Source organism: Balaenoptera ricei, chromosome 11 (assembly GCF_028023285.1).
Source record: "Balaenoptera ricei isolate mBalRic1 chromosome 11, mBalRic1.hap2, whole genome shotgun sequence".
NCBI lineage: Eukaryota > Metazoa > Chordata > Mammalia > Artiodactyla > Balaenopteridae > Balaenoptera > Balaenoptera ricei.
This window is the reverse complement of record NC_082649.1, coordinates 99946559-99959278: the sequence shown is the minus strand read 5'-3', so window position 1 is coordinate 99959278 and position 12720 is coordinate 99946559. Positions and strand designations below refer to the sequence as shown.

At 43.9% G+C, this 12720-nt stretch overlaps 1 protein-coding gene across 1 annotated transcript; it reads right to left on the bottom strand.

Annotated features, from left to right (window-relative positions):
- Positions 1-5517: 5517 nt before the first annotated feature.
- On the bottom strand, positions 5518-12505 carry VHL (von Hippel-Lindau tumor suppressor). Its single transcript, XM_059940608.1, has 4 exons — positions 12494-12505; positions 11266-11608; positions 9031-9153; positions 5518-7630 (listed from the first exon to the last, which is right to left on the bottom strand). The coding sequence occupies exons 1-4, from the start codon at positions 12503-12505 to the stop codon at positions 7434-7436; spliced, it is 675 nt and encodes a 224-aa protein (XP_059796591.1). The 3' UTR covers positions 5518-7433.
- Positions 12506-12720: the final 215 nt, after the last annotated feature.

Sequence of the window (12720 nt, the reverse complement as noted above, 5' to 3'; positions counted from 1 at the left end):
ATATGTTCTTCAAAGTAAGGTCTTTGCTATCACTAATTAACAGAGTTGCCACTCACCTATCGAGTACCAGGCATTTAACACATATTATCTGGGATCCCCACAATGACCCTACAGGGTAGGTTTATCATTCCCATTCTACAGATGGGGAAACTGAGGCTCACGTCAATTGCAACTTGTCCAAGCTAAACTGGCCAAGTGACAAGATTCAACCCAAGTCTGATTCCAAAGGGAGGGCTCTTTGTGCCCTATTATATCACCTCACCCTGAAAAATTTCCTGTGATCCTGCACACATCTTCTCCTAATTCACTTTTCCATGACCAACAGCCTCCACACCAGGATCAGTTAGAAACAGTTATTGAGGCCGAATGTAATTAGTGATATAGTGTGCCATTTTGACCTATTCATGTTTAATTCCCTTGAAATTACAATCAGAGGTTTGCAATCCCTGCTACACCTTAGAATCAATCATCTGGGAGCTTTAAAAAGACTCTACAGGCCCAGCCCTACCTCCATCCAGAGATCCAGGCATGATTGTTCTGGGCTGGGATTCAGGCGGTAGCATTTCAAAAAGCTTCCCGGGTAGTTCTACTTATGTGCCAGCAGAGTTGAGGACCCATGTGACATCAGGAAGATGGGCACGAAGGAAGGCTGATGAAAAGGAAATAACCACAGTAAGGCTTTTCTGTGTACTTTGCACATATTTTTTCTTTTCTAATAAAAATAACTTTATTGGTTTTTCTGATAGTACATGATCACTGTCTGAAAAAAGGAGTGAATTAAGAAAAAACCCAGGGACTTCCCTGGCGGTCCAGTGGTTGGGACTTGGCCTTCCAAAGCAGGGGGTGTGGGTTCGATCCCTGGTCGGGGAGCTGAGATCCCGCATGCCTCGTGGCCAAAAAACCAAGACATAGAGCAGAGGCAGCATTGTGGCAAATTCAGTAGAGACTCGAAGGATGGTGCACATCAAAAAAAGAAAAAAACCCAGTCCTAGCTTTTCTTCCTCCTGTAGAGGGGGAAAGCCAGTTCCCCCTTCTGTGTTTCTCCTTACCTTTGTAACGCAGCAGGACCCTATGGGGCCTTCCCAGAACAGACACCCCGCACCCCTGCCACCCCCAGCGTCCTCTGCCTGTCTTTTGTCTGTAGAAAACCTTTAGCCCCCTAGGCCTTCCTCGAGTTCCAAAGAGTGAATTTAATCAGCAACGTGAGAAAATGCAGAAAGAAAGGGAAACAGTCAAGCATGACAAAACAATAACAGTTTAGCCATTAAACAAAGTTGAGGACTTTTAGCTCCTCCTCAAGGGCTATAGGTAATATTCTGAGCCAAATTCTTTGAACTGTTTTGCAGATACTAAAACCCCCACCGGGTGGAAGAAGTTAACCTTACGCTGCCCACAAGCACGTAGACCCCAGACCAGTTGGGACCAGAAGGTTGATGTTGTTGACTCCCAATTATCTCATCCCCAACCAATCAGAAGAGTGTCCACTAGCTGACCACACACCCCACAACACCCCCTGCCTCACACTGTCTTTAAAAACCTTTTCCCAAAAGCCTTCGGGGAGTTCAGGTTTTTTGAGCACTAGCCACCTGGACTCCTTGCTTGGCGCCCTGCAATAAACGCTGCACTCGCCTTCACCACAAGCGGGCATCAGTAGATTGGCTTTACTGCACGGGTCAAGCAGACCCAAGTTTCATTCGGTGACACTATTACACACAACACGTCACTTCTGACACTTCTGGTCACCAAATGGAGGAGAGGGGGTAGTTTCCCCACAACAAGCAATTCTCTGTGACACCAGCTGGGTGTCCTACAATTAAACTTAATTCTAACACTATCTACCTGGAGATAGTGTCAGATCCCACAGGTTAAGGGCTCAGTTCCGCAAGACTGCCCCCAACCCCCCTTCAGATGCCAGTCCCAAGTAGTAGGTCCCCGGGTTACCCATAACTTCCGTCCAACTTGGCTACAAATCAGAGGTTCCCAGGACCCCTCCTCAAGTTCAATTAGGTTGCTAAAGTGGCTCACAGAACTCATGGAAACACACTTACCAGTTTATTAAAGGATATGACAAAGGATACAGATGAACACCCAGATAAAGAGAAATATAGGGTGAGATCTTCGAGGGTCCTGGGCACAGGAGCTTCGGTCCCAGTGGAGTTGGGGTGCATCACCTTTCCAGTGTGGGTGTGTTTGTCCCCCTGGAAGATCTCTGAACCCCCTACTTTGGGAGTTTATGGAAGCTCCCACAAGTAGGCATGATCAATTATTAACCTCATTTTCAGCCCCTCTCCCCTCTCTAGAGAAGGGTGAGGCGGGCTGAAAATTCCAAGCTTCTAATGATGGCTTGGCTTTTCTGCTGACCAGACCCCATCCCGGAGTCATCCAGGAGCCCACCCAGAGTCCTCTCGTTAGAACAAAAGATGCTCCTAGTGATCTTATCACTTAGGAATTTAAAAGAGTTCTAGGAGCTCTGTGCCAGGAACTGGGGCAAAGATATATCTATATCTATATCTATATCTATATCTATTCCATTATCTCAATTATCTCAGAGAGAGAGAGACAGAGAAAGAGAATGAACACCTTCCCATAATTTCATCCTGGATGGGCCACCGTTATTAATACTTTGCTGTATATACTTTCACATATTTTTAGACCTCTATAAAATTAATTTTTAATATAAAAAATTTTAAAACATTTCATTTTCTGTAAATAATAATATTTAATAATAAATAGTTTTTCATGTCCTTAAATAAGCATCTACCTTTTCCTTTTTAATAGTTTATTTAGGAGCACCATACTTTATTTGGCCAACTTCCTATTAATGTACATTTATTTCCAGTATTAGGGTCCGTTCCAGAGGGGTCTGCTTTCTCATCTACAGGAAGGGTAGGGCAGTCCTAAAGTCTATCAAGGAAAACCATAAATCAATAGTTGGAAAACTGCTACCCCGAGGACACACCAGACCCCCCTCCAAATTCCCCCCACTCTCTGCGGTTGCTACAGGACAGGGTAATCCAGACCTGCTAGAATAACCCTCCCCTTTAGTTCCCACCTGACGCTTCTGAGCACTGGATAACTGCAGCATGAGTTCTCAGTATTCCCGCATTGGACCGGGGTATCTGATCACCCTCCTCCAGGTGAAGAATGTCATGTCCTCCCTAGCAAACTGCAGCTAGGCTATCCTTTGCCCAATTAACTCTCCTTCAATTTATCTGAGGATAAAATGGTTCGCTATGATTTCCTCTGGGTTTTTCAGAAACATTTGCAGGGCCAGCCCGGTCCTCAAGGACTCAACTTCTCCCAAGTGGAACAAAACAATCTTCTGTGTTTTCTACCTGAATATGGAGAGAGCATATTGCTATTCAGTGTATGTTAAGCCAACTCGTACTCTCCTGAGGTTTCATGTTCCAAATTCTGAAACTAGTTTTGTGGGTTTCTCTCTCATTTACCTATCCGGTAATATTGCCCCTTTTGGTTATCACCACAAGTATATTTCATTCTTCTGTGATCTGCCAATGGATTACTGTGTATGTGTGGTGATGGGGGAAAGTCCCCAGGAAAATGTTCTGTTGGGGCAGGGAGCTTAGGTGTGCTGACAGAATGGGGAAACGGTGAAAGGGTATCAGGCAGCCCAGTGACTAGCATAGAGTAGGGCTGAGGTGCTAAGAACGGGATACAGAAACCCAGCATGAAAGTGTCTGAAAAGTTCACTGGTGTTCCTATTTCAAGAATGCAAAACGCTGGTATCTATTTCATGTCCTTAGTGAGCTGAGTGCCCTGTTGTTTTTTTTATCACATTCTCAATATAAGTCCTGGTGAGATATTAACCACTTTTTTTTTAATAGACTATTTTCTAGAGCAGTTTTATGTTCACAGCATAATTGAGAGGAAGGTACAGGATTTCCTATATACCTCCTGCCCCCCCACAAAGTCTCCCTTCCATTATTAACACCTGCCCCTGCCAGGGTGGTACATTTGTTACAATTGATGGACCTACATTGATACATCATTATCACCCCAAGTCTACAGTTTACCTTAGGGTTCACTCTTGGTGGTGTACATTCTGTGGGTTTGGACAAATTTATAATGATATATATCCACTATTATAACATCAGACAGAATAGATTCACTGCTCTAAAAAATTCTCTGTGCTCTACCTATTCATCCCTCCCTCTCCCCCAACCCTTTTTTATTTATCATTTATTTATTTTTAACAAAGACAGTATTTTTAAAATTTTTTATTTATTTATGTATTTATGTATTTTTGGCTGCGTTGGGTCTTCGTTGCTGTGCACGGGCTTTCTCTAGTTGCGGTTAGCAGGGGCTACTCTTTGTTGCGGTGCGTGGGCTTCTCATTGCAGTGGCTTCTCTTCATTGCGGAGCACGGGCTCTAGGTACACGGGCTTCAGTAACTGTAGCATGTGGACTCAGGAGTTGCGGCTCGTGGGCTCTAGATTGCAGGCTCAGTAGTTGTGGCGCATGGGCTTAGCTGCTCCGTGGCATTGGGATCTTCCTGGACCAAGGCTCGAACCTGTGTCCCCTGCGTTGGCAGGCTGTCTACTTTCACTTAGTAATATGCATTTAAATTTCCTCCATGTCTTTTCACGGTTAACAGCTCACTTCATCTTAGTGCTGAATAATATTCCATTGTATTACAGTTATTCCATTATATCACAGTTTATGTGTTCATTCAACTACTGAAGGACATCTTGGTTGCTTCCAAGTTTTGGCAATTATGAACAAAGCTGCTGTAAACATCCATGTGCAAGTTTTTGGACATAAGTTTTCAACTCCTTTGAGTAAATACTAAGGAGCACAATTACTGGATTGTACAATAAGAATACGTTTTCTAAGAAACCACCAAACTGTCTTCCAAAGTGGCTGCACCATTTTGCATTCCCACCAGCAATGAATGAGAGTTCCCGTTGCTCCACATCCTCACTGGCATTTGGTATTGTCAGTGTTCTGGATTTTGGCCATTCTTTTTTTTTTGGCCATTCTAATAGGTGTGTAGTAGTATCTCACTGTTGTTTTAATTTGCAGTTCCCTGATGATATATAATGTGGAGCATCTTTTCATATATTTAGTTGCCACCTGTATGAGGTGTCTGTTACGGTTGGTTCTATTTTCATGAAAAAAAAAAAAAAAAAACCACCTGTGCTCCAAATTTGAATGCTTTTCTTCTTCATACTTTTCTGTAGAGCTTAAGTTTTTTACAGTGATATTTCATTTTTACAAGAAAAATAAAGCTAAAAGAAACAAAGTTTAAAACAAAATCCAGTGCTGGAAAGAGAAGGGACTAAGAATGAAAGCAGGTTTCTTGCCTTTGTCCAACCACCTCACCCCCCCGCCCCGCCCCCCTTAAGCCTTTAAGCAAGCATGGCCTTCACACCTCTCCAAGAGAGAAGAGCCTGGCAAATGACACCACCACACCTTACCTATTTCCTTTACTTAGCACCATTTAATGTATCCAAAAAAGCTTTTTTTTTTAAACTCAAAATAGATAAGATCACAGTCTCTTAAAAGTAACACATTTAATACATTCATAAAATTTCAAATGAGTACATACATGCTATAGGTTTTCAATCTTCCTTGGACAACACAAAAAACACAGTACTCAAATTGCAAGTTTTGACAGGAACATGAAATCTCATTTTGACACAAAGACAGGTTTAAAAAATAATAAAACCAACACTGAACTAATCGAGCACCAGCAGGCTTCCTTAAATCTCCCATCCTATCCCACTTTCGAGATCATATGGCTGCCTTCTATACCAGCATTTCTTCTTCCCTACCCAACAATTCGACAAAAAAATTAGATAAAAAATTATAGGTGTGTCACTGAATGAGTACCACAACAGGCTAAAGAAAAAAAAAAGGCCCACTTATTTGCTGAATGTTGAAAGAGGAGAATAAGATTAGGTGGGAAAACTGTACGGCGTCTGATTCATTCACTTCACTCTGATATCAGAGCACAGGAACTGTGCTCAAAGGAACTAATAAAGATGCCAAGAAATATGCCAACATTATTTATAAAAGGAAGGCTGCACTCATGTCTATGAAGAGCTTATAATACCATGGAAAAATATTTAAGTTATAAAGTTAGATGAGAAAGTAGAATACAAAACTTTATATTCAGTATGATCTCAACTACGTAAAACCAAGCCAAAAAAAGGCTAAAAGTTCAAAATGTTAAGTTAGTGGTTGTATTTAAGTAGTATACCTAATTGGATCTTTTCTCTTCCTTTACTTTTCTGTCTCTTCCAACACTTTCTCTACTGGGGAGTTTTTTTGTTTTTTGTTTTTTTTAACGATTAGCTACCAAAAAAGGAGGCCTGATAGAAGTATTGAATTTGAGTTAATGAATTTAAGTCCAGCCTATAGGAAAGGATCTGTACATGTATAAAATTAGAAAACATTCCAGGCTACCCTCTGAATCCACGGTGTGTTAGCAAGTAACTTCCGAGAGGCTGGATGGCTTTGTCCTCTCCTCCAGCCAGGTGCAAAGTGTCGCCAGATCCTGCCTGATGAAAAACTGCTGAATCGAACAAAAATGTCATGGATTTACAAAAACGAACAGAAGTACCCACATTTGGCAAAAACCTATTTATAGTACAGGAGTAGCTCTTTAATACTATGATTAAACAAGGGGACGGCTATTTTCTCCTATCTTCTGTGCAGATAGCAAGTTTCAAAAAAGCTATCATCAATAAGAACTGTAGAAAGCTAATCCTGGCTTAGAAACAGAAATAAAACAGTCCTGCGACAACAGTGGGCAGAGAAAAGCCACAATTTAGAAAAATTATAAAAACTGCTTTCTATAAAATTGATGCCCTTTAAAACATTTGTTTACTGTATATACTTTAAGGTCCCCAATACCACCCGCCCTCAAAAAAAAGGGTGAAAACCTCTAACACTACCAAAGTAGCCACTGGTTTGTTCATTCAACAAACACTGAGGGAAGGCTCATAACGTGCGAGCCACTGGAGTCTCAAAGAGCCGACGGCTATGCCCCTGCCCCAAGGACACCTTGGTCTCTCAGTGCGGGACGCGGGCACATCACCAACCAAAATACAGGAATGAAAAGCAGACGCCACTGCTTTCCTACAACTCAAGAATAAGCTACAATTCTCACTGAATTACTTACACAAAAGTCCTTACACAGAAACTTTCCTGACTCACTAGGAGGCAAAAATGCAACTACTTTCCCTTGATAAATACTTCTAGAAGGGACAGGCATTAAATTACCTTTTGTGATATTTGCCCTTAAACATCACAGTGCCCAGCAGTGAGGTCAGTTAACTTTCTTTTAAGCAATGGAGCTTTTTGACTCCAAGAATGAGACACTTTGAAGCCGAGAAAAAATGACCAGTCCTAGATCTAGATCAAGACTTGTCAGGACTGTCAAAAGCCGAGACCCAGGAGTGTAAATTTCAATTAAAATCTTCAGTCTCCTCTGCCATCCGCTGATTTTCAATATGCTCCTGGGTCAACCGCTCCAGGTCCTTCCACACATTTGGGTGGTCTTCCAAATCTTCGTAGAGGGATCTCGCGATGTCCAGTCTCCTGTAATCCTCAGGCTTGACTAGGCTTCGCACAACCTGGAGGCACCGCTCTTTCAGGGTGTACACTGTAAGGGCAGAAAACCGACTCTCAGCAGCAGACTCAGGCCTGAGGACAGGGGCTGAGTGAGAGGCTTTGCCAACCGTGGCAATTACATTTGCAACAGCTGGACCTCGCTTTGGACAAAAAAAGTGAGTACATGGGTTGTGGCGGAGTGTAATGTGATGGCCGCAACAGACAACTCACACTATTCATGACCTTGTGTAGGAACTTTCCTCGAGAGTGGGCTGGGCCTGGGATGTGCTTTAGCTAACTGAATGTGGGCACAGTGACGCTGTGGCGATTCTGGGTCTCAGCCTTAAGAAGCCCTGGCAACGTTCGCTTTTACACTCTCAGGAGCCCTGAGCTACCCAGCAGGAGAGACCATACAAAGAGGGCCAGGCCCTGAGATGACACGGGAGAGAGGCCCAGGCCCCAGCCAACCTGCCAGCAGAAGGCAGTGATCACCAGTGAGCAGAATAACCACTGAGCTGAGCTCTGCCCCAGCTGCCTGCCCCGGCTGCAGAATTATAAACAGATAAAACGGTTGTTGTTAGGTTGGGGGTAGCTGTCACACAGCAATAGATAACCAAAGAAGTGTGTAACTGGATTTTGGGGGAACTCAAATCTTATTTTAAACTTACTGGGGAACTTACTCTTTAAAGGTCTCCTTTAAGGCAGAATTTCCGACATTTAACTTACCAGTGCTCACTTCTGTATACCCACTGTATACCTGCCTTAAAGCACTTCTGTATACCCACTGTATACCTGCCTTAAAGCACTTCTGTATACCCACTGTATACCTGCCTTAAAGCAGGATCTAAATACACATACTAGTTTGAACCCTACATACACATACTCGTTTGAAGCTGCAGGTATTTGGGTTTTTTTTTAACCCAACAGATCATCAGTTTCTAAGGGTTCAACCTAATAAAATCACTTGAGTTTTAAACAAGTGGTAAGCTATGAAGCTAATGTTCAATTTGGTGATTCTTCTTAAAACCCCTGATTGACACAGTGACCTTGACTGGGTTCAATTACATCGAAAGATACAACACTAGAAGTCAATAAATAAGTCATGATATCTCATTCTCTACACCTTTTTTTTCTCCTGAGACTCCGGGGCATCATTCTGCTCCAGGGCCAGCGAAACAAAACGCATTCATAATTCTACAATCAAGTATTTTAATTTAGCCCACCCTTGACCAGCCCGAAGAGCTTCTGAGATAGCACGACATCTTCGTTCAACATACAGCATACAAGTAAATTACTTCCACTTTATTCATGGTGGAGAATGGGACACAGAAAGGCTGGATACCTTGCCCAGCATCAGGCAGAAATCACTAATAACTGGGCTCCTTCGAGTGGCCTATCCTCTACTTAGTACAGCAGCCTATCTTTTTAAAAAGTAAGAGGGAACATCAGTACCTGGCAGTGTGATGTTTGCAAAAATAGGCTGTCCATCAACATTGAGAGACGGCACAAACAGCTCAGTCTGGTTAACTAGAAGCCCATCAGATGTCCCAGCATCTCGGAAGAGCCAAAGATGACCTGTTAAGACAAGCAAAGGTTAAGGAGCCGCACACCTATTTCCTTCATCTCTTCACTCTGACACTGAAAATAGCTGTCTCTCATTCTGCTTAAATACCATACAAAGCCATTCCAATAATGTTATTTTATTTAGTCCTCACAAAAGATCCAGGTAAAGATGAGAAAAAAAGGTCTGAAAATGCCAAGTGACTTGCTCAAGGCAACAGGGACAGTAAGGAGAAGGGCAAGTATTCGAGCGAGGCTCCAAAACCCAGGCCCTTTTTGCTATCTTGGTACAAAAGCAAAGTATGGGAATTGCAAATCACACCAAAGGCTGCAAACTAAAAGGAGAGAAAAGGTCACCAACTCCTCAGAACTGTGCTTCTCAAAAACAAGAAGATACAAAAACATCACGTTGAAAGAAAAAAGCCAGACAGAAAAGGGTACATTCTGTAGAAAGAGATAAAATTAGTCAATGGTGTGAAAAATCAGAAGAGTGAAAAGGGGTAGGAGAGAACTTTCTGGGGTGACGAAAATATTCTAATCTGTAACTTGATCTAGGTGTTGTCAAAACCCATCAAACCCTAAGATATTTGTATTTTACTCTATGTAAATTATACCTGAATTTAAGGTATAATTTAAACACATTTTATGCAAAAAAAAAAAAAAAAAAAAAGAGAGAGAGAGAGAGAGGGGCACTTGGAAGGAGACAAAATCCCAGGGCTAAGATTCTGTTTAAGGAGGGAGGAGGTTGCCTCAGAATAAAAAACAGCATGTGTTCCTAGGGCATAAATTTACTTGAAGATTTGGTGGGAAAATTTAAGAAATGTAAAGTAGGAAGTAATTTTTTTTTCTTGTAGTAATATATATATAACATAAAATTGACTATTAACCATTTTTAAGTGTACAGTTTAGTATCGATAACATTAAGTACATTCACGTGGTAATTTTTTTTTTAATGTTTATATTAAATCAGGCACAGATACATTTTGGAGAAGAATACAAAATTCACACAATTTCCTAGATAAAATAGGAGACTACAGAAATGTAAATGCCTGGAAGAATTGTGTTCTTCCTCATTTAATATTAGCAGAACTTCGGTGTAAAAGTTTGAAGAGCATTATTGAGTATGCCACCCTCAAGGAAAAAAGATCCATTAGGATCCTCCGAGGAAGGTAGTGAAAATTTAGCAAGCATTAACTTCTCTTCTTGAAAACCAAGGGAAGATTACTGCCACTTTATGCAGTAAGGCCTAGACAGCTCCAACCTGGGTTATTACAACAGTTTCCTAACTGCTACCAGTACTCTACCCCCTCCAAACCACTTTGCAACCTGGGTAAGCTTTTCAGTATTAAATCAGGCAATGTCATTTCCCTGCTTAAAAACTTTCAATGGCCCCCATTTCCCTAGGGGTAAGATCACCTTTCAGACTTCCTCTCCCACCATTCCATACCCTCTCCCCTTTCCCAGGCTCCAGGTGTTAGCCCATGCTGTTCACTCTGCCTACAGCTCTCCACTCCTGTCTTGGGTTAGTAAGATCCCATTCATCCTGCAGGATTCCCTTTCTTCTCTGGGAAGTTCCAACTCAAAGCACACACCCCTCCCTTTCACTGAGCAGGTGCCCTGCTGTGCTCCGTTCCTATGGTAGCAATTATGACACTGGCTTGTTCTTAACTACTTATGCATTTGTCTCGTCTCCCCCACTGGACCGCGATCTCCATGAAGACAGGGACCCTACGCGGACGTGGCCCACTGGGCACATCAGGGAATGTGGGATTCTCCCATTCACGGACTGAACAAATGGGCGTGAGGGACGGAATACACGTGGGGTCGATCATCAAATGCAAATTATGCACTCTTAAAAGAAGAATGCTCTGTCACTAGCTGCGTCTACTTGGATCTGTCACAACCTCTCTAGGGCGTCAGTTCCTCGAGTGTAAAATGGGAATAATAATGACAACAGCACCTGCCTCCCCGGATGGGGCAGGAATTCGGTGAGATCGAGCCACCGTTATCGTTATCAGGCCTAGAGCGCTGGGCAGCGCGCTGGGCACAGCTCAGCACAGGGCTCGTTGCGGCCAGGACAAGGGGGCAGCGCGGCCGGGCGCGACTGGGCGACCCCGGCCCGCCTACCTCGGTAGCTATGGATGCGGCGCCCCGTGCCGGGGGGCAGCGTCGGGTAGGGCTGCGGCTCGCCGTCGAAGTTGAGCCACACGGGCAGCACCACGCGCGGGCTGCGGTTGCAGAAGATGACCTGGGACGGCTCGCGAGTGTTCACTGAGCGCAGCATCGGCCGCGGCCGCCCAGCCTCCATCTCCTGCTGGGAGCCGGGCTGCTCCGGGTGGGACTCTTCCGGGCCGGACTCCTCCGCGCCCGCCTCCTCCGCGCCCGCCTCCTCCGCGCCCGCCTCCTCCGCGCCCGCCTCCTCCGCGCCCGCCTCTGCCTCTTCCGCGTTCCCCGCCCTCCGGGGAATTACCTCCCGAAGCCAAAACTACCCGGGCCTCGCCGCTTCGGGATTCGCTGGCTGCGCGGGGCGGGGCGGGGCGGGGCGTACGTGCGCGTCCCCGGCAGGCGTGCGTGCAGTTTTCGCGCGCTATCGGCGGAGGATGGATTACAGCCTGGAAGATGGCCGGCTTGAGGCCGTGCGCATGCGCAGATGGATCCCCTGACGAGTGAGGGTCCCGCTCTCACGGAAGCGGGCGGTGGCGATAGGTCGTCCTGTCCCAGGGTTCCCCCTGGAAATTGGATTGTCGTACCTTTCGTACGTTTCTGACACAGCGTTTCTTTAGTTTCATTCATTGTCTTAAGCCCTTCATGGTTTTTGCCATATTCCCCCTACCTTCTGCGCTATTATTTATTTACTAATTTTCTCATTGATCTAGGTTGTTTTGTCTCCATTTTGGGTCACAAAATTTGAGTTTTGTACAGAAAAGCAGGATAAAGTGAAATTTTCCCAGTCCCCCCAGCCACCTAGAAAGAGTCCCTGGAGGCAACAGGTATCATGTTTTTTTGTCCTTCCTTTCAAAGTTATTCTATGCATACGCAAGCAACTAAACACATTTGAGAAGAAATTTTATATCACTACCATCAATGGAAATTCTTTATCATTTGCCATAGAAGAATACAGTGGAACTAAGTTAAAGAAAACAAAACAACAGTTACTAAACTTCATTCTCTGTAAAGGCTCTGAGCCTGCGTTCTGTTGGTTCAAAAGTCAGCCAAGTGTTAAATGTTAGATACGGAGTGTTAGTTGTCAAACCAACTTCCTTCCCCCTGGACATAATCAGAAAGATTAAAGGAAACTGAAGAGGGAATAAACTTTCACAATTCAGTCTGTGTGCCCTCTGAAATTCACACCCACCTGGGTTTTCATTCCAGGTTTAGCTTCAGATATGAGATGTCTCTGAGCCTTTAATTGCTCATCTTTGAAACTGGCATTTTTAAGAAGTACCTATGTCATAGGAGTGTGGGTTAAATGGAAAAGTGTTCAGTGCCTAGCACATAGCAAGCACTCTGCAAATAGCAGCAGTTACTATTTATAAAGATTAGTTAAAAACACTGTCTCTACCCTCAAAATGCTACTGGGCT